This window comes from Electrophorus electricus, chromosome 6, assembly GCF_041902795.1.
Source record: "Electrophorus electricus isolate QZ-2024a chromosome 6, ASM4190279v1, whole genome shotgun sequence".
In the NCBI taxonomy this organism is placed as follows: Eukaryota; Metazoa; Chordata; class Actinopteri; order Gymnotiformes; family Gymnotidae; genus Electrophorus; species Electrophorus electricus.
In genome coordinates, this window is record NC_137502.1 from 36,899,421 (window position 1) to 36,920,217 (window position 20,797).

Sequence of the window (20,797 nt, forward strand, 5' to 3'; positions counted from 1 at the left end):
CAGGGTAGACTCAGGCGGATCACTATGTCACTTTCTTCTAGGATTAAATTACTGAACTTCACCACTTACTTTCTGTTCGTTACATCAGGCGGAGCACACCACCGGAGTCTAGCGGGACGTCACTCCCTGGTTAGGTACTTTCCCGTATTCTTGTGGGTTTCCCTCTTTCTCCAGCTCAGTTTTCTCTCTGAGCAGTGTCCTCGAAGTTTAGTCACCGCTGCTCCGCGTGGTGCCTCTCGCTGATCCTGCCGACTATGCCAATTTCTGTGGTGGAAATTCAGCAAACAAGGAGTCAGATGTGGATAAGAAGATTTTATTGAGTTATTAGTTTCAAAAAATGAGCGTGCCTATTTGCTTCGCTCCCCTTTGGGTGATTTCCCTCCCCTTATATAATAGCCGTAGCGTTCGAGAGAACGAGGGAGGGTTTGCTTCTGCTGAGACCAGATAACTCCTTGGAAGGAGTGTATTTCTTCAAGGACGTTCTCTAGGGAACGTCCTGTTCTTCTAATCTTATGCTAAGCTTTCTCACGCTTTACAATGATAGAGAAAGAAACACAACAATATTTCCTTCACACCAGTGATCAACTTACAAGCCAATACTTCACAAACAGTATGTTCGAAGATGCAGAAATGTCAATAATAAAGAAAGTTGAAGAAATTTTGAAAGAGAGAGAGAGATTCAGGCTGAGGTGGAAGTGATAAAGGCTAAATACCACAGAGAACTGGAGCAGATGAAGAAGAGTCTGGAGGAAGAAAAACTAAAAGCTGATGAAGAAAAACAGCAAACAGAAAAGAAGTTAACGGAAAAGATGGAAGCGCTCAGAAAAGTTTGAAGAAAAAGATGAACTAGAGAAGAAGCAATGGCAGACAGAAGACTTTGAAGGGTCAGAGGAGGAAAAAAAAGCAAATGGAAAATGGCACCAGGAAATTGAAGAGTTGGAAAGACAGAATACAAAGCAGAGAGCTGAATTTGAAAAACAACTGGAGGTGAAAGAGGAAGATCATATAAAGAGAGAAGATGGATACAGAAAAGATCAGGAAAATCTCAAAAATGAGCAAAGGTGCCATGGAGAACTGAAGAAGAGGCAGGATGAAGACCTTAGAAGGAGAGATTTAGAGGAAAACAGATGGAGAGAAGAGAGAGAGAGATGTAGTTGGGAGCAAAGAATAAAACAGGCTGAACATGACAGAAAAGAGATTCAAGCAAGCAAAAAAGAGAGTATGAGGAAAAGAAACATGTGATGGAAGAGCAGATGAGAACAATCTGTGAGTAGATGGAGTATAAGAGGAAGGAGGAATGGGAGAGAAGAAGGCATGAGTTTGATCAGAGAACTGTAGAGGTACGAGAGAGTCTGTTTGGAATTAGAAAGGAAATAGTGAGAGAACAACATGAAGACATTAAGAGAAGTGAGCAAGCAGAAAGAGTTAGGAAAGAGAGAGAGGCGAGAGAGCGTGAGGATATGGAGAGGAATTTTGATCAGGAAATGAGAGCAATGAATTAGAAGTATGAGAATGAAACCAGAAGCAGACTGAGGAGCTTAATATCTTCAAAGGTCAAAATAAACACAACCAGGAGATGGTGGAAGAGCATCAAAAGCTATATGAAATATTGAAAAAACTACCGTTTCTTGGATGGACAAAGTCATAAGGAAATTTAGAAACTAAGAAAGGAAACTGATGAACTGAAAAAGAAATAAAATATTCTTTAAATATAAAGCATGTGAATAATTGCAAAATAGGTAATTGTGTGCTGTAGAGCTGCCCAATGTCATAACTGGTTCAATCTGCTGCAGGCAACATCAGGCTATCATTACATCTATGTCTGTAAATTTCTGTGTTGATATGAATTACTTTTCCTGACTTCTGCCCTTTAAGGTAATTGTGCACTGTACAGCCTCCTGATGTCATAACTGGCTCAGTCTTTGCAGGCAATTATCATTACATGTGTGTCTGTAGATTTCCGTTTTGATTTGAAATATTGCTCCTGACTTCTGCCCATTGAGGTATGAAAACACAAGGCTTATGATTATAAGCAAAATAATTAATACTGCACTGTAGAGCCCCCCAGTAACGGATTTAGCTGAAACTTTGCTGTTTTCCTCAGAATGATAATTTGACTACATGTTTCCATTTTGGTCTATGACAGCGTATTAGTGATATGACTCAGAAAAGTGATACTGGTACCCATTTGATCAATGTGTTGGAACCACATACAGTCAATTATTTAATTTCAGACTCTAAAGATTATTTCAAGACCTGAACTGATGTGAATGAAAAAAAAATCCTAGGACTAGTTTAAAAAAATGCAAATTTTATACAATAATGAATTTGACAGAACTAAACATTTTTGAAAAACACTTGCATTTGGCAAGTTGTTTGGACACCTGAAAGGAATCATCTGAATCCAGGTGTACTGTATGTTCCTAAGTGAATACATGTTGGAGCTTGTCAAGTTAATAAAAATATATAGACATATAAATGTATAGATTACTATATCCCCTGCCTTCCATCCAGTCAGTAAAGGTTTTAAAATGTATACAATAACAATTTGCATATAACGTGAAAAGCTGGTTACTGAGTTTTTGATGATGGTCTAAAATGTAACTGTTCAGTGCTGCTCTATTGTTTTTTGCACCACACCACCTTAGAACTAATGTTTTTGTATGGAATTAACTTCCAGTGACAGTTACAATTAGTTCTGACTGAGTGAAAGCTTATATGCATGTGTCTGGTTACATCACTTTTGTGAATGTTTTGTGAAAACACCCTGTCTCTTGCAACTGTCCCTTTGCAACCAAGATAAGAACTGTACTTTGCTGCTGTAATAGCCTGCAATGATTACACAATAATATGACTGCAAGTACACATAGGTAGCCCTGTTTACTGTGCTGTTCTATATAGTAGAACATATAGTATAGTATTGTAGTATAACTCCATTAAAGATAGTTATCTCTTTAATTCTCAGACCATTCAGCAGATGTCTATAGAATGTCTGTGGAATGTGAGTACTTGTATAGTTTATTATTTGATTTCCTTAAGCATAAAACCCTTCTTGGAACTGCTCATATTTTTTCTTACTATGGGTTCAAGCACATAAGTGCCTGCCAACCGTACTGTCTTTGTTACAGTGTTTTAGGGGTTCACCCACTAAGTGCTGGGACACGGTTGTAATTGTAACAATTTATTTTTTCTTTTATGGTCCCAGAACGTGCTGTTATCATTAGGGTCTTTCTTCTTTAAGTGACCAAACATGTAGTGCAGGATCTCTAGTTTCCTGGTTTATGTGGGGTGGTGCTGTAAGATACCAAAAGTTATTTGAAAATTGAAAAATGAATCATTCCCTTCTCTGCAAAACACCCTCTGTTTTATTAGTGACGTGGTTGTCTTCCCCAGAAAGGAAGACAACCTCTCTGCTATTCACAGTCAAACTGCCACCTGGAACTTGAGGTGAATGTATATTGTACCTGACTACATAAACTACCAAGAATTAATGAAATAAGCTAAATACTTTACAGTGGAGAACATTTTACATTGGAGAAAATACAAATGTATTCATTTAATGTCTTCAGGACTCATTCCCCAACTGCACAAACTGAAACCCCAAAATAATGAAATGTAGTCAAACCAGGCATTGAAGACCTCAGTGCACCTAAAGTAGAGACTTTAGAAACAGGGAGAGAGAACAGGGAATCTTGTGGCTTTGTGTATTAAGCAAATGCTGTCAGACAGAGCCATAAATGCTATTGAGGGTGAGGATGAACATATTGCTGTTGGCCCAGAAGAAAGAAAGAATTCATTTTGCATATAAGCAGGCATATAAGCAGACATTATGTATCTGATAATACTCCTATGTATCGCAACATAGGCAGTCAGAATTTTATAGTTATCAGTTATAGTTATAGTTATTTTACAGTTACAGTTTTACAGCACACCTTTGTAAAAAGTGTTCTGCTTCCTTGGAGTGTTAACCTGAACATGAAGAGTAACATGAAGGAAAGGAAAGACTTGATGACATACCAATAGAAATACTTATTGAAAACATTCACATTTCATTGAAAACATATTTTTATGAGTACCGAATTTACAAATAATAAATATCAACTCCACTCATGTTTTACAACAGTTTTATGGCACGTGGCATGACACTTCTATAAACACAGCCCAGTATGTCTGGTGCTAGTGGTGGAAGCAAAAGTTGGTTTGTTTGAGCATTTGAATCAGTTTTATGAACATACAAGTGTCTGAAAAAACATGTCTGGATGTCAGCCATATCTGCATTGAATTTAGGTTGTGATCTGTTAGGACTTGCACAGTTATTTATGAGTTCTGCAGAAGTGAGAAAATAAGGCTGTTATCAGATTCACTGGAAAGTCATGCTTCTCTTCTATGGAAAGGAAAAGTGCATACGTCTGCTATTCAGGCTAACAAGAAAGGATAATCATTAAGCGCTCACCTTGCAACATCATGGGTATTGTCAGGTTCACTGGAAAGATGCTGTTTCATTAGAGTACTTTAAATTAAGGAAATAAGGTAAACATGTTACGATGCAGAAATCATAATAGATGCTTTGATATTTAATAAAGAGTTTTTGCACAAAGGCTTAAAATGACCTGCTTATCAGAAGCTCCTGAATCAGCTGGAAGGCTGAGAACCATGAGAGCTTTTCTGATCAAAATAGTACAAAGAAAAGTACAAAATCATTCTGCATTACCAAACTAGAAGTCATTATTGTAACAGAAACTGTACAAGATGAACTGTGTTTGTGCTTGAGATGATCTGCTCATGTGGAACGACTGCCCGAGTGCTGCAGGGCATGGAGCAGGACACAAAGACTCTCTTGGCTTGTGAAACATTTAATGACACAAAACATAAAGACAATGGTGGCGCTCACAATTAACATTTAGACATCGTATACCATATATATATATATATATACATATATATTGTTAGATACTGGAGATTTAGATAGTAGATATAGGGCACATATATAATCTGTGCTTTCCTCAATAAAGTGGAACTCTCTTGATTTACTACTTTGGTGTCAGTGTCTCTTGACTTCCCCGGATCCGGCTAGAGAGGACAGAGGGCAGAGGGTAACTTGGATGAGATTGATCCTGAAGGACTGGTCACTTTGAACCAGTTTCTAACAGTCTGGGTCAGAAGTGAGATACTGCGCAGGTAAGTGACACCCCAGTATTTAATGTGTCTTCTTCCTGCTCAGTATCTCTGTGCTTAAATTTTGTTTAACTTTAGTTTAGGAGCATTTTTGTCTCACATTTGGGCTCACGTTGTGATCCGTACATTGATTGTCTGATCCGTACATTGATTGTCTGATCCGTACATTAATATGATTTCATGCTGAGGGACTGCCTCTCGAAGTACTCCTTGGCCCTGTATGTCAATACACTTTAGCATTGGTACTATAACTTGATAGATATCCTATCTGCCTATTAACATTCTTTTGCAGACTCTTTGGTGCTTTCTCTCCTTGTTTTCTTGATAAGTGCATGCAAAACCTTACTATAGGAATAATGGGTCCCATTCGTGGGATAATATTGGCATTATTTTCAGTCTTGAAAGGTACAAAAGGGGGGATAGTGGGCTTTCAGAGTCATCAACAACAGTGTATTTGTAATTTAGCTTGTGTGGTCTCCCTGGTAGCGGCAGGAGAGGTGGAGCCAGGGAAGGACTGTCTGGTGTGTCAAGCATTCGATACAACCTGTGTACCAGTCCCAGTAGATAATGTTATGGCAACAGCACTTAATCATAATTCATCAGACTGTCAAATCAATATGGGAGTAGGGTTTATGCTAAATGTTAATACCCACTTTGTTTGTTAGTCATACCTGTCATCAATTTTCCTGGAAAGGATGTTGTACCCCAGCATTAACTATCCCGTCTCTGGTCATATATACACGTTCACAGTTGACATCTGACAGGGCTAAAAGGTCTGTAATTACTGGCATTGCTCAACGATGAGGTAGATAAGATCCGTACCGATGTCTTGCAGAACCGCCTAGCCCTAGATCTCCTCTTGGCAAAGGAGGGAGGCATCTGCAAGGTCATTAATGAAACGTGTTGCTTTGACATCCCTAGTTACTATAACATTACTGACATCATTTCACACATGAAGACCGTTGTTGCTGAGCCTCCACCCGTCGATGATTCTTTGTTCAGTTGGATAACTGACCTTGTCGGCCCTTGGGGATCTTGGCTCATAAACATATATTTTCCCGTACTTATGATTATTGTGTTGATTCTTGTTTGTGGACCCTGTTTATTGTCACTGCTGTCTTCTTTCATAACTCACATTTCTACCGCTGTGATTAATCATGCTAATGTTGCCTTGGTGCGTGCGTATGAGAAAGGTCTATATACTGATAGGTGATTCCTTTGGGATCAAAGGGGGGAGTGTTAGACACTGGAGCTTTTTTGTCTTCAGGCACCCAACGCAAGCTCTCTGCCTATCAGCCATGACATGGCGGCTTGACCAACAGCTGGTCGCCCGAGGTCATCCGTTCCCTATTCTTGTCTCCTTTACCCCTCCCTTTCTCTTTCTCTCTCTCTCTCTCTGTCTCTCTTTAAGCACTGGAGTGGCTCATGGCAGGCACGGGAACAGCTCGTGGCTCGTTCATGCAGAGAACATCTAATCTTTACTAACCTTGCCTCTTTCCTTTCTATGTAGACCCTTAGAGCATGCCTCACTTTTCCCCGTCATCCTGTAGATTTAGATAGTCAATATAGGACACATATATGTGCTTTCCTCAATAAAGTGGAATTTTCTTGATTCACTACCTTGGTGTCAGTGTGTGTGTGTGTGTGTGTGTGTGTGTGTGTGTATGAACACAAGTGAACACATGATGATGAATCAAGCTTTCTGACAAAGCTGGAAAACTGATATATTCCTACAACTAAACTGAACTGCAAGGAAGCATTTTAAAAACTCCTAAAATAAATATTATTTATTTCATGTTGTATTTGTTCTCCCTAATAGAGCCACTCTGAAAAGTTGCTTTGATGAACTTTATTTGTTGTATTTCTTTTACATCAATTTTTACATCAATTGTTGAGTTTCTGTTCTTTATTTCAACAACAGCAAGAAAAACAGTGACTATGGATTAAGTTTATTGAGGCACAGTGACAGTCAGCCTATTTTAGTCTAAAGGATGACTTCTTGTGTTTTTGTGTATCTGAGTGTTTTTCTCAGACAAATGCAGGGATAATCTTAAAATGTTGTACGTTCTCTGGTAGCATATTATCAGCAAAGACAGCATAACCAATGGTTAGACAAACACCATTATCATTTCCTGTGTAGACCTGCAAGTGGAAAAAAAAAGCAAATTCAATACTATTTATCTAGTAGAACATGAGAAAGATGGACTATATTTACAATATAGTCACAAAAAAACATTTTGCTACCTGCTCTTTCATTACACTAAATTAAATTTTGCAGGTTATTTTAAAATAATGGGATAATTTCACAGTTCAAAGCGTATGCAGTAATAGCATTGTTCATGAATTTATGACATCAGAAATATTGGCTTGTGAACTGTACATTGTTCAATGTCATTTATGTTCCTTTCTCTGTGACTCATTTCAGTCATTTCTAGTGAGAAATTGAATTTTTAGAATAGTGTGGCCGATGCTCTCTGGTTTCAGGTCTCTGTTGTCCTGTAGTACTGGTTTATGTCTAATATAGGTAATCTTCATTCTTGTCCCATAAGATAGTTGATTTATTTTGTGTGTATAGAGGTAGGTACTAGGTCTGGCATTTAATGCTGAGCATTTGATAACCTGTGAGAGGCTCTTTAGGCCATTATTCAAACTTACCTCTCACACTCACTATCAAACCTCTTATACACCCCATCATACTCTCTCACATGTGATATCAAACCTCCTACAATCACATTTCAATTACAATCATAGAATACTACATCAAAATTGTGTACAAACACACATGCACTACACACACCTTGATCTTGTATGTCCCTCCTCCAATCATATCACATCTTTTGTAGGAAAAGGCCTTGTAAAGTTTAAACACTTCATGAATTTCTGACCTCATCTTTGGGGAAAAAGTAGGGGGATTTGCAACCCAATTTTGTACCTTTCGAGTCTAAAAGTAATGCAAATATTAACACATGAATGGGGCCCATTATTCCTATAGTAAGGTTTTGCATGCATTTATCAAGAAAACAATGAGAGAAAGGACCAAAGAGTCTGCAAAAGGATGTTAATCAGCAGAGAGGATATCTATGAAGTTATAATACCAATGCTAAAGTGTATTGACATACAGGGCCAAGGAGTACTTCCTTGGTGTGTGGTGCAGCTGAGGGATAGTCCCTCCGCATGAAATCATAACAAATTTTGTACTATATGTGAATGTGTTGAGGTGCATTTTGCTTGTCGGACGCATCAGCTACTGGTGATTTCTTCAGCCGGCTTGTGTGTATCCACTGTGCTGATGCCAATATTAATACAGCGCTTGTGGTAATTGTGATCACTTTTGTGTTATGGGTCAATGCGCAGCTTCACCAACTTGCTGAGGGTACAAGATGTACAAGAAATGGCAAAACAGATTTAGAAAGGGCGATATGCCCCTCCGGGTCACGGATCAGACCATCTTTATCAGGCCTACATCCTTGATCAGCCCAGTGAGAGCAGTCCTGTCGTGTGACCCGAGCTTGTAAGAAAAGCAGATCGATATTAGTCGGTACCAAACAGTGAAAACATGCTTCACATGTTGATACAGCATATGGGCATGAGGGGGCATTAACAGCTGCCCAACATGCAACCTCGTCTGCTAAGGCATTGCCAGAGGCCATGTCAGATCCAGTGGTTGTCATGACCCCTGACCTTTATGACAGCCAGCTGAGCTGGTAGTGTACATACCGACAAAAGTGTAGACACTAGTCCTGAATTAGAAATGGGCTTACCGTCCGAGGTGCGGAATTCCCTGGAGTGCCAAATCTTACGGAAGTCATGAGCAACTCCAAACGCATAACGGGAATCAGCATAGACGGTGACAACCTGATCCTGGAATAGATGACAGGCTCTGGTCAATGCCATCAGTTCAGCTACTTGAGCAGACTTGTAACGGAGAGAGTAAGCCTCCAAAATAAGGTTTGGCAGAGAGCAGACAGAATAACCTCAGGAAAATTTGGAGTCAGACGGGTTAAAACATGAGCCATCTACAAAAATGTGATGGCTGCCTTCGATTGGCATGCTAGAGAGATCAGAGCGCATGCTCGAGGACTCAAGGATCGCCTCTATACAGTCATGGGGCACAGAGTCATCAGAATGATTTAGCGATGTCAAAAGCGATTAGCAGGTGAACTCAGGTTCGTGTGTGATTTAATGGTTAAATTCTGAGTGGCGCAGAGGATGGCCTCATAGTCTGAATGCTGCTGTGCTTTCATGTGCTGTGTTTGAATGTTATTCATAATATTAATAACTTGATGTGAAGTGTGTAGTACCATGGGATGAAACAGTGCTAATTTCTCTGCATCAGTGACCAGAAGGGCCAAGGCAGCCACAGCGCGTAAGCAGGCCGGCATGCCTTGAACTACTAAATCAAAGGTTTTGGAAAGGAAGGCAACAGGGGAACAACTACCACTATGCTCCTGGGCCAGGACGCCCACAGCTGTGGAGCCATTCAGAAACATAAAGGTGGAAGGGCAGAATATAGTTCAGCAGGCCAAGTGCTGTAGCAGAGCAAAAGGCTGATTTCAGAGTCCTAAATGAGTGATACATGGGCTCAGTCCAGACCAACGTATCAGTACAGTCTTTTCCACAGCCCTGCCTGAGGACTTTATCATGAAAGGAACAATACGGCACCCATTGGTGGCAGTAGTTAACCAGACCCAGGAAACTCAGCATGGCTTGTTTTGTGTTGGGTGAAGGGATGTCACGTATGACTGCCAGATGGTCATCTGAGAGGCGATGTTCACCAGCGGACAGCAGGAACTCCAAATACGTGACAGACAGCTTGCACCACTGGAGCTTGTGAAACCCTAAACCCACATGAAGCCAGATGTTTCAGTAGTGAGCGGGACCCCATCACGCAATGCTCCTGCATTGTTGATAAGAGGATGTCGTCTGCATAACTGGTAACAGTCTTCTGGAAGCACCCAGGATGCCAATGCGTCTCCTACAACAGCGGAGAACACAGATGAGGAGTCCAAGAAGCCCTGGGGGAGCCAGAACCACATGTATTGCCTACCCTGAAACATAAATGTGAAAAGTGGTTGGCTGTCTGGGTGGACTGGTACAAAGAAAAAGGCAGAGCAAATATCCACAACAGTAAAATAGCGATGTGTGTAGGAAAAGCGGTTAGAATGGTGGACACATCAGGCACCAGCAGGGCTATAAGAACTACTATGTCATTAATGTACCTGAGATCTTGTGTAACTCTCCATCCCTTAACACCCGGTTTACAGGTGTATTGTAGGGTCATCAGGGTCATATATGCAGCTGGTTGCTGCATAAATGTCTCTCCAAGAGGCCTGTAGTTTAAGTAGGAATTCCCTCAGTTCCTGATAAAAGGTGTCAACATTAGCGCTGTGCCCAGTAATAAACATTGGCTTCATCGTTATTCGAATTTGGGAGGGTGCCGTTGCTAAACGACAGTGACTTAATGCCATTAATCAACTCCTCCTCAGTAAACCTGTGCTTTAACCAACACATCAGAATGGTCCTCAAATCCGGTCCTGTTAATTGAGCATATTTGATGCATCCCTTAGAGCATCCACAGATGCATGAACATTAGTTGGATCAGGTAAACTGTCACAAATATTTTTAATATCAGTCATGCTAGGGGGCATAGCTACACAGTTTCTCACCCAGATTCATGAATGGAGCAGAAACGTTCACGGAGGGGCGAGGTTAGGATAGAGGGCGGGTGTGGACTTGCTGTCTGCTCCTCCTCCAGAAGCCCATCTCTCAGCTTTCTTTTGGCAAAAACAGCTATTTCTGACCCAGGCGACTTATTGGATTTATCCCATGTACCTTGTCCTACACTGGCTTGGCCTTACTCCAGGCCTGCCAAGAAGTCTTCATATACTGGAAATCTCAGCTAAGGTCCCCATATCCCTTATAAACAAACATAGCACTGAGTGCTACAAACTCCCTTTCAAACGAGCCTGTATGAGGATAGTAACTAAACCCAGCACATTCAGTCCAACCAGCCAGACAATCAATGTACGGATCCTGATGTGAGCCCAAACCACACCGAAACATCCAATTCTTCGGGGTTTCCCCCTTTTTGGATTTTACATAATGCTGGAACCCATGGGTCACCCAGCAAAATCACAACCAGTATACAACTATACAAAGAGCACTCAAATAGGTACAGAGGAGGGAGGGTTCACCAATAAAGAGTAAATTGTGTTTCAATAAGTCTCAGGCAGGATAACAAATCTTTACACAGTGTACACAAAATTCAGCTTGTGCCAATAGACAAGACTTCGTCCACCTTTTCAACAGGCAGGATAACAAGTACAAAATTCAGCATTCAGCTCGTGCCAATAGACGAGACCTCTTCCACCTTATTTGAAACAAAAATGCACCTAAACTAAATTTAAATTAAATTTAAGCACAGATACTGAGCAGGAAGAAGAAGACACATTAAATACTAGGGTGTCACATACCTGCGCAGTATCCCACTTCTGACCCACACTGTTAGAAACTGGATCAAAGTGACCAGTCCTTCAGGTTCAGTCTCCTCCAAGTTACCCTCTGCCCTCTGTCACCAGATCAATCTGGGGAAGTCAAGAGACACTGACACCAAGGTAGTAAATCAAGAGAGTTCCACTTTATTGAGGAAAGCACAGAGTATATGTGTGTCCTATATCTACTATCTAAATCTACAGGATGACGGGGAAAAGTGAGACATGTTCTAAGGGTCTACGTAGAAAAGAAAGAGACAAGGTTAGTAAAGATTAGATGTTCTCTGCATGAACGAGCCACAAGCTGTTCCCGTGCCCACCATGAGCCACTTCAGTGCTTAGAGAAAGACAGGGAGAGAGAGAGAAAGAGAAAGGGAGGGATAAAGGAGACAAAACAGGGAATGGATGACCTCGGGCGACCAGCTTGTGGTCAAGCTGCCATGTCATGGCAAGTATTTATATTATGTGTTAGACACTGGAGCCTTTCTGTCCTCAGGCACCCAATGCAAGGTCTCTGCCTATGTCATGCCTATATGATCTCAGCCAGAGTGTTTTCATAACAGCTCCAAACAATGGAAGGTGACAGATGACAAACAGGGGAAAACCCATTGGACATCACCCACCCAGCACACTTCAACTGATACATTCACTCCTCTCTCCATCCCGTCACTAACAATATAAAACTTTAGGTTTGTGAACCTTCAGAGACTGGTTCCTTCAGTAAACTGGAGTCTGTTGTATTTCTTCACAATATAGGATTGCAACCATTAAAGAACAGCTGCTGTATACTCTAAATGAGCTGGAGACAGAGGACCTGGAGTTATTCCAGTGGCATCTGAAAAATGGTGTGGACGGTTTCCCCCATATCTCAAAGGCTCAGCTGGAGAAATCTACCAGGCATGACACAGTGGACAAGATGGTGCAGATATATGGCCCAAAAGGAGCTGTGGAGATCACACTGGACATCCTGAAGAAGATGAAATATAACCAAGTGGCTGATGAACTCAAGACCAAAATCAGAGGAAGTAGTGCAGGTGAAATACCATTCACTATTCAAACACAGAAACAGGAAAGTAGCTGAAATCACATTCACTGTCTACGCATAAAGCTCAAAGTTCTGCTACAGCCTAGTCTAGGCTCAGGCCACAGCAGGAAAGAGAGCAGAACTGTTTCGTTGGACCGCCTTTAGCTTTGATTACTGCACGCATTCGCTGTGGCATTGTTTCTACAAGCTTCTGCAATGTGACATTTATTTCTGTCCAGAGTTACATAAATGTTTAGTTTAGTCCCAATTCCTTAAGTTCCCTTCGCATTGTTCATGTGGAAATGCTCATACTTTCACTATTAAACATATCCCTGAGTTCTACTGTTGTTTTTTTTTTATGATTTGATTTCACCACACGTTTAAGTGATAACTGATCACGATCACTCGAGATTTTTCCTAGCACATTCCTTCCTCGAAGATGATGTTTCCTCACTGTCCTTCCACTTATTAATAATGCGTTGGACAGTTCTTAACCCGATTTTAGTAGTTTCAGCAATCTCCTTAGATGTTTTCTCTGCTTGATGCATGTCAATAATTTGACCCTTCTGAAACAGATTATCATCTTTTCCACAACCACAGGATGTGTCTTTTGACATGGTTGTTTAACAAATGAGAAGTTACTCACTGCATTAGTTAGGGTTAAATAACTTGTTGCCAGCTGAAACATAATCACCTATGCAGTAATTATCCAATGGGAGGCTCTTACCTATTTGCTTTTTTTTGCCCAGGCAGTGTATTAAGCAGCAGGTCAAACAGCTATAAAATAAAACAGCTATTTAAATAAAACTACCTCTGACCAATTTAAGGTGAAATAAGACACACACATTTAACATGGATAGTTAATATGGTTACTAAGCAACGGTACTGTAAGTGTTACCTATCTAGGCAAATATATTCTTGTATTTTTTGGAATTACGCCAATGAAATGCTGTTATTTTCTTTCGCTTGTGTTTTTAATATTTTAATTATTGTACCAAAACTGAGAGGTGAAACACATTTAGTTTACAAACACAAACACAGACAACATGTGTGTGAAACAGAGAAACTGAAAGCATGAGAAAGAAGCTGTGTGAGAGGGAAGGAGAGAAAGAAAGAACACAAGACAGATATACAGATGCAGAAAAATGGAGAGAGAAACTTCCAGATATTTTCTGATCTTCCCAAAAGTCCATCATTAACAAAAAGATTAGATAGTGATTTTTAAACACATAATCCATATATTATCTCACTTTTATTATAATTTTCTGTGTTCCTCGATGGATCATTTGGGTCTCATTTATTCAATCTGTTGGATCATTTTGATTCTGTTTCTCCACAGCTGCAGCAGTTCAGAGTTTACCCTCAGAGCCAAAGACCAGAGAAGATTTCTTGAAATGTAACGCATGCACCCCCCCCCCCCCCACACACACACACACACACACATACATTGTCTGCTGGATTCATAAATTAGGTCCTTCTCTCTGTTTACTGCTTTAATTTCCGTGTTCTCGTTTCTCCTGATGTCTCAGTAAGTGTCATCTTTTTTATTTATTCCTGCAGTTTCTTTCTCTTTTCCTTCTTTCTTATTCTTCTCTGTTGTTTTGGCTTTTGTTCTTTCTTGCTTCCCGAGGTAGCCTGATTAAATTGCTATACTGTGTTATAAGTAATGTTGGCTAATATTTCCATTCCAAAAATCTTGGATAATTTAAATAAGTAACAACTACTTCACCTTATATTTTACAAATGTACACACAAACATCCACATTCATGTACAAAAACATGCACACACATTGCGCTCTCGCTCTCTCTCTCTCTCTCTCACACACACACACACACGATATTTGTATTTCTGGTTGTAATGATTATGCCATATTATCAGATCCATGGTAAATCACTGTGTACTCTTTACATTTTCATTAAAGCCTGTAAGGAGAAAGACAAACAGAGAAAAATATATTTTCATTGACATTAATAGAGTTTGTAAATAAAAAACTCTTGCTCTTTGTTTCAGATTTCTATCAACTGACTCTGGATCCCAACACAGCACATTGTTCCTTCAGGCTGTCTGAGATGAACAGAGTGGTGACACGGATTGAGCAAGAAAAGCCATACGATGCTCATCCAGAGAGATTTAACTGTTGTCATCAGGTGTTGTGTATGGAGAGTGTGTGTGGACGCTGTTACTGGGAGGTTGAGTGGAGCAGTTGGGGAAATGCGTACATATCAGTCTCATATAAAGATATCAGCAGGAAAGGAGACAGTAATGAGTGTAGGTTTGGATTCAACACTCAGTCCTGGAGTCTGCAGTGTTCTCCTTCTCTCTCTTTTAAGCACAACAACATTAAGACTAAGATCCCAGGACCACCACCCTCCAGAATAGGAGTGTATGTGGATCATAGTGCAGGAACTCTACTGTCCTTCTACAGAGTCTCTAACACAATGACCCTCCTATACATCACATTCACTTAGCCCCTCTATGCTGGGTTCAGGATTGGTCTAAATTCAACTATGATGTTATGTGTTCCCATATAATGTGTTTGTGGTATATAATGTGTTTGTGGTTAATAACAGAGATTAAAAATTAATGCAAAATGCCACATTGTTCTTCAGTTATGATCATTCTCTGATGTGTATCATATCCTCAGAGAGTTGATATTGTTCAATAGTAGAGATTAGCTCCTCTGGTGTAAAGACTTTACTAATTACAGCATAACTACTCCTAAAAGAAAACTAGAATCATCAGTTAGTCTGCTGTACAACATACACAAACAGTGAAAACAGGTTTTCTCTAATAAAAGCTGTGTTAAAATTATACCATTACATTAGGACACAGTTGAGTTTAAAATGCAGAAGATATCACAAATGATCTTCTGTAAAGACTTTACTAATTACACATAAATACTCCTAAAAAATTACTTTTTAACTTTTATGTTGCTGGTTTTAAATAAATAAATGGCTATTTTCTGAAACAAATGTAAATATAGATTAATTTTCTTTAGGTATATAAAGATCTCATCTTGAAATTTACATTATGGATTTCTTTCTCACTATCACATGTAGAAGGAGAACAGTATAATTATATTTTCCTGAAATAAACTCCATCTGATTCTGCTTCACCTACACATCACCTCTCCAAAGACTCTTTACCCCCTACAACCCAGAAACCAGACACAGACCCTGTCGTTTCTCATCTGCTGTATCTGGGATAAACTGGATTTGGCTACTCCAAAACCTGTTCTCATTATGCCCTTAAGAATTCAGATTTCATTGAAAAAGTGCTGTGGTCATCTTGTGGTCATTTATAGTGGTGCATTCTTTCTGCACTCTAAAGTCTTTGGGACTTAAATGGACAGACAGCTTCTCTCTTTCTCTGTTGTCAGCTATTGCTGTATTACATGTCCAGTTACACTAAGAAAGTAATCTATATGTCTGTTGTATAATGATTTAAACCATGATAAATGTTACAAACTGCTTCAAAGTGACCAGTCCTTCAGGTTCGATCTCCTCCAAGTTACCCTCTGCCCTCTGTCCACTGTAGCCGGATCAATCCGGGGAAGTCAAGAGACACTGACACCAAGGTAGTGAATCAAGAGAGTTCCACTTTATTGAGGAAAGCACAGAGTATATATGTGTCCTATATCTATTATCTAAATCTACAGGATGATTGGGGAAAAGTGAGGCATGTTCTAAGGGTCTACGTAGAAAGGAAAGAGACAAGGTTAGTAAAGATTAGATGTTCTCTGCATGAATGAGCCACGAGCTGTTCCCGTGCCTGCCATGAGCCACTCCTGTGCTAAGAGAGAGAGAGAGGGACAGAGAGAACGAGAAAGGGAGGGGTAAAGGAGACCAGAAGAGGGAGCAGATGACCTCGGGCGACCAGCTCATGGTCAAGCCGCCATGTCATGGCTGATAGGCAGAGACCTTGCGTTGGGTGCCTGAAGGCAGAAAGGCTCCAGTGTCTAACAATAAATGTGTTTTGTGTACATATGTGTGTTGTGAAGGGTGGTGTTGAGTATGTGTTATTTTGATTTTTATGTAGCTCAACTGTATATATTTGGCTAAAATATTGAAACTGCATTGTATTACAGATGTCTAACTTTGAGATGAACACTGTTTTTAACAAGTGTGTTTTCTGTTTTTAGCTCTTACGGTGTGTTTATGCGCAGGTAATAAATAAAGGAAGCATGAGCATCAGTTGGAGAGCTGATCCATAATTCAGTTGTGATGCTGTAATGACAGTGTTTCTGCACCTTAATTGAGACTGTGGTTTCTGTTAGAGTGAACACCCCCACACACCTTCTGGGTGATTTAGGCTACTGGAGTCTCACACCTCCAGGGTGATTTAGGCTACTGGAGTCTCACACCTCCAGGGTGATTTCGGCTACAGGATTCTCACCCCTCCAGGGTGATTTAGGCTACAGGAGTCTCACCCTTCCAGGGTGATTTAGGCTACTGGAGTCTGACATTCATAATGTCATGTAGGCAAGCTTTTCAAGTTTCAAGTTTCAAGTTTGGTTTATTTGTTACATACATAGTCATATACAGTATAACCCGCAGTGAAATGGAGTGCTCTGTCCAAACTGAGGAAAAAGAAAACAGGGGTGCATAGAGAAATATATATTCTATATATGTGCAAAAATATATTAACAATGTATGTACAATATATGTATATTATGTTTATATACACAATGTACAATGTATATGGTTCTGTATATATGTATGTACACAATGTACAGAATGTACAGATCCATCTTGTAAAATGACATTTTCAGTTTTTATGTTACATGGTGGTAATTGAACATATATATACAGTTATGTTACATGGTGTTGGTGGTCCCCACAGTTTATCAGTTTCCCTGATTCAGGGCCCGAATGGCCTGTGAGAAGAAGCTCCTCTTCAGTCTCTCTCTATTGGTCTTCAGGGAGCAAAAGCGCTTCCCTGACCTCAACAGAGGGAAGAGCCTATTGTTCGGATGGGTGGGGTCCTTCACAATCCTCCTGACCCTAGTCTGGCACCCCTTGTAGTAGATGGTCTGCAGGTCAGGAAGTTCCATGTGAGTGATGCGCTCTGCTGAACGCACTACCCTTTGGAGTGCTTGTCTGTCCTGCTTGGTGCTATTCCCAAACCAGACTGTGATGTTCCCCGTGAGGATGCTGTGCAGGTGTAGAAGTTTCGCAGTACCTTGGAGAGCAGTCTGAAGTCTCTTAGGCGTCTGAGGTGGTAAAGACGCTGACGAGCCTTCTTTGCCAGGGAGTTGGTATGGCGGGACCAGGACAGGTCCTGCGAGATGTGAACACCAAGGTACCTGAAACTATCTACTCGCTCCACTGTGGTCCCACTGATCCTCACAGGTTGGTAGTGCTGTTCCTGCTTCTTGCTGCAATCCACAATCAGCTCCTTTGTCGTACTGACGTTTAGGAGGAGATTATTTTCCTGGCACCAGTTTTCCAGGTGTTTAATCTCCTCCAGGTAGGCCCTTTCATCATTGTCCGAGATCAGGCCCATGACAACGATATCATCAGCAAACTTGACGATGATGGTGGAGCTGGAAGTGGCTGTGCAGTCGTAGGTGTACAGTGAGTAGAGCAGGGGGCTTAGGACACAACTCTGAGGAGCTCCAGTATTGAGGGTGAGGATGGATGAGGCACAGTTGCCCACCCGTACTGATTGTGGTCTGTCTGTTAGGAAGTTGGAGATCCAGTGGCACAGGGATGTATGCAGTCCTAGATCCTCCAACTTAGTAGGGAGGGGATGTTAGTGTTAAATGCTGAACTGTAGTCGACAAACAGCATTTTAACATAATTACCCCTCCCTTTGTCCAGGTGGGTTAGTGTGGGGTGGAGCAGATGTGCAATTGCATCATCAGTGGAGCAGTTGTGGCGGTATGCAAACTGCAGTGGGTCCATGGAGGCTGGCAGTGAAGATGTGATGAAGTAGCTTCATCATGGCTGATGTCAGGGCAACAGGGCGGTAGTTATTGAGGCCGGAGGGTCGAGGTTTCTTCGGGACGGGGACGATGGTGGCACGCTTGAAGCTGGATGGGACGATACCGAGCGTCAGGGAGAGATTAAAGATGTCGGTGAATACTGGGGCTAGCTGATCTGCGTAGGCTTTGAGGACTCTACTGCAGATACCGTCTGGTCCCACCGCCTTCCTGGTATTCACCCTTTTAAACACTCTCCTCACGTCACTCTCCGTGAGAGGGCGCTGTTCTATGGTGGGCTCTGCGCATGCACCGTTGGCTGCGCCAATAGTACCATTACCATTCGCACTAGCACTGTTAGCATTGGCGCTTCTAGCATTAGCGCTGTTAGCATTAGCGCGACTAGCATTAGCACTGCTAGATGTAGCCTCGAAGCGAGCGAAGAATGTATTCAGCTCGTTCACCAGAGACTCATCCGCGCTCATCAGTCCGGAGGGTGGGCTCCTGTAGTTCATGATCGTCCGTAGCCCCTGCCACAGGGATCTAGAGCCACTCTGCTGGAACTGTGACTCTAGTTTCCTCCCGTAGCGCCAGTTCGCCTCCCTCACTGCCCTGCGCACTCCGTATGCCGCACACTTGTACTCATCCATGTTCCTGCTGATGATCCCTGCGTTGTAGGCAGCAGCGCGAGAGTTCAGAGCCTCGCGGATAGTTTTGTCCACCCAAGGCTTCTGGTTGGGAAACTTCTTGATGGTAATTCTTGGAATCGTGTCGTCCACCAGTTTCCCAATAAAATCTACTACTGCCTCCGTAAACTCGCTGACATCATCAGTGCTGCGCCGGAACATGTCCCAGTCTGCGTCATCCAGAGCATCCTGTAGAGCGGCCACTGATTGGTCTGTCCAGCGCGCAACCTCCCTCTGAACCGGAGCTTCCCATTTCAGCCATTGTTTATATTTTGGTAGGAGGAAGATGGCGGCGTGGTCCGACTTATGGATGAGCTAGTGCCTTGTAGCTTTCCTTGTATGGGGTCTAGCAGTGGTCTAGTGTCCTATTTCCCCTTGTGGGGAAGGTTACGTGCTGGTAAAGGTTGGGCACTGCACGCTTGAGGTTAGCACTGTTGAAATCCCCAACCACAATAAGTGCAGCGTCCCGGTGTTGTGCCTGAAACTGTGTGAGAGCCTCATGAAGTTCACACAGTGCAGTGTCCATGTTGGCCTGAGGTGGGATGTACACGGTGTTGATGATGACCGAAGTGAACTCCCAGGGAATGTAGAAAGGACGAAGCTTGAGGGCGAGCAGCACCAGGTTGGGTGAGCAGGAGCGGGCGAGAGTAACAACATTGGCATTGTTGCACCAGCTGTTGTTTACCATCACACACACTCCACCGCCTCTCAACTTCCCCGAATCTGCTGTCCTGTCCATACGATGAACCGAGAAGAACTTGGCCGGCCGGATGGCGTGGTTTGGTACCGCTGGGTTCAGCCACAACTCGGTGAAGCAGAGGAGATTGCAGTCCCGAATGTCCCTCTGGAACTTTATCCTGGCCCGGAGGTCGTCGAGCTTGTTGGCCAGAGACTGGACATTGGCTAGCAGGATGCTGGGTAAGGGAGCTCGGTGTACCCGAGCCCTCAGCCTGTTCCTGACGCCGGCTCGTTTCCCTCGAGGCCTTTTCCTCGCGTCGCATCCTTTGTTTTCCCTCAGGATCTCCGTCGGCCATCTTAGGTCCAGGGTTAGAGACGGCTTGAGGTGAGTGCTATGTATATTAAGCGAATACGAGATATGCATCATGGTGTAGAAAGAAGGGCTGCGGAGAAATCAGGGGTAGCGGGAAGAGCGAAAGAGCGAAAAAGATAGCAAAAAGAGTGAAAAAAGTGCCAGGTGTGGACGGAGCGGTCGTGACGGCAGCCGACCTCACCGGCTCCATATTGAGTTTCACCCCCACCTCCACCCCCACAGTGAAATGAAATATCCACCTTGTCTAGAATAATCAGTTACACTGTTGTACATAGAACAGGCCATACATCTAGATAAAGCTTATACAGCATAATACAGAAATAATACAGCAAAAGACATATTAAAATGAAGAATTATAGTATGATTTTTGAGTTTAAAGAAAATCATTTGTCAAGGCTTAAATGCAGATTGGCACTCTGTCTCCCTCTGTTGGTCACTGAAAAACA

The 20,797-nt window shown here is 41.9% G+C and overlaps 1 protein-coding gene across 1 annotated transcript in view; it reads left to right on the top strand.

Annotated features, from left to right (window-relative positions):
• Nucleotides 1-15,159, top strand: part of LOC118241141 (E3 ubiquitin/ISG15 ligase TRIM25-like) — a 65,025-nt gene extending 49,866 nt beyond the window's left edge. The window contains exons 2-5 of the mRNA XM_081715727.1: nucleotides 738-827; nucleotides 12,541-12,700; nucleotides 14,030-14,086; nucleotides 14,702-15,159. Of these exons, the coding sequence (XP_081571853.1) occupies nucleotides 738-827; nucleotides 12,541-12,700; nucleotides 14,030-14,086; nucleotides 14,702-15,159 (765 nt within the window). The remainder of the gene's footprint in view (nucleotides 1-737; nucleotides 828-12,540; nucleotides 12,701-14,029; nucleotides 14,087-14,701) is intronic.
• The last annotated feature ends 5,638 nt before the right edge of the window (nucleotides 15,160-20,797 follow it).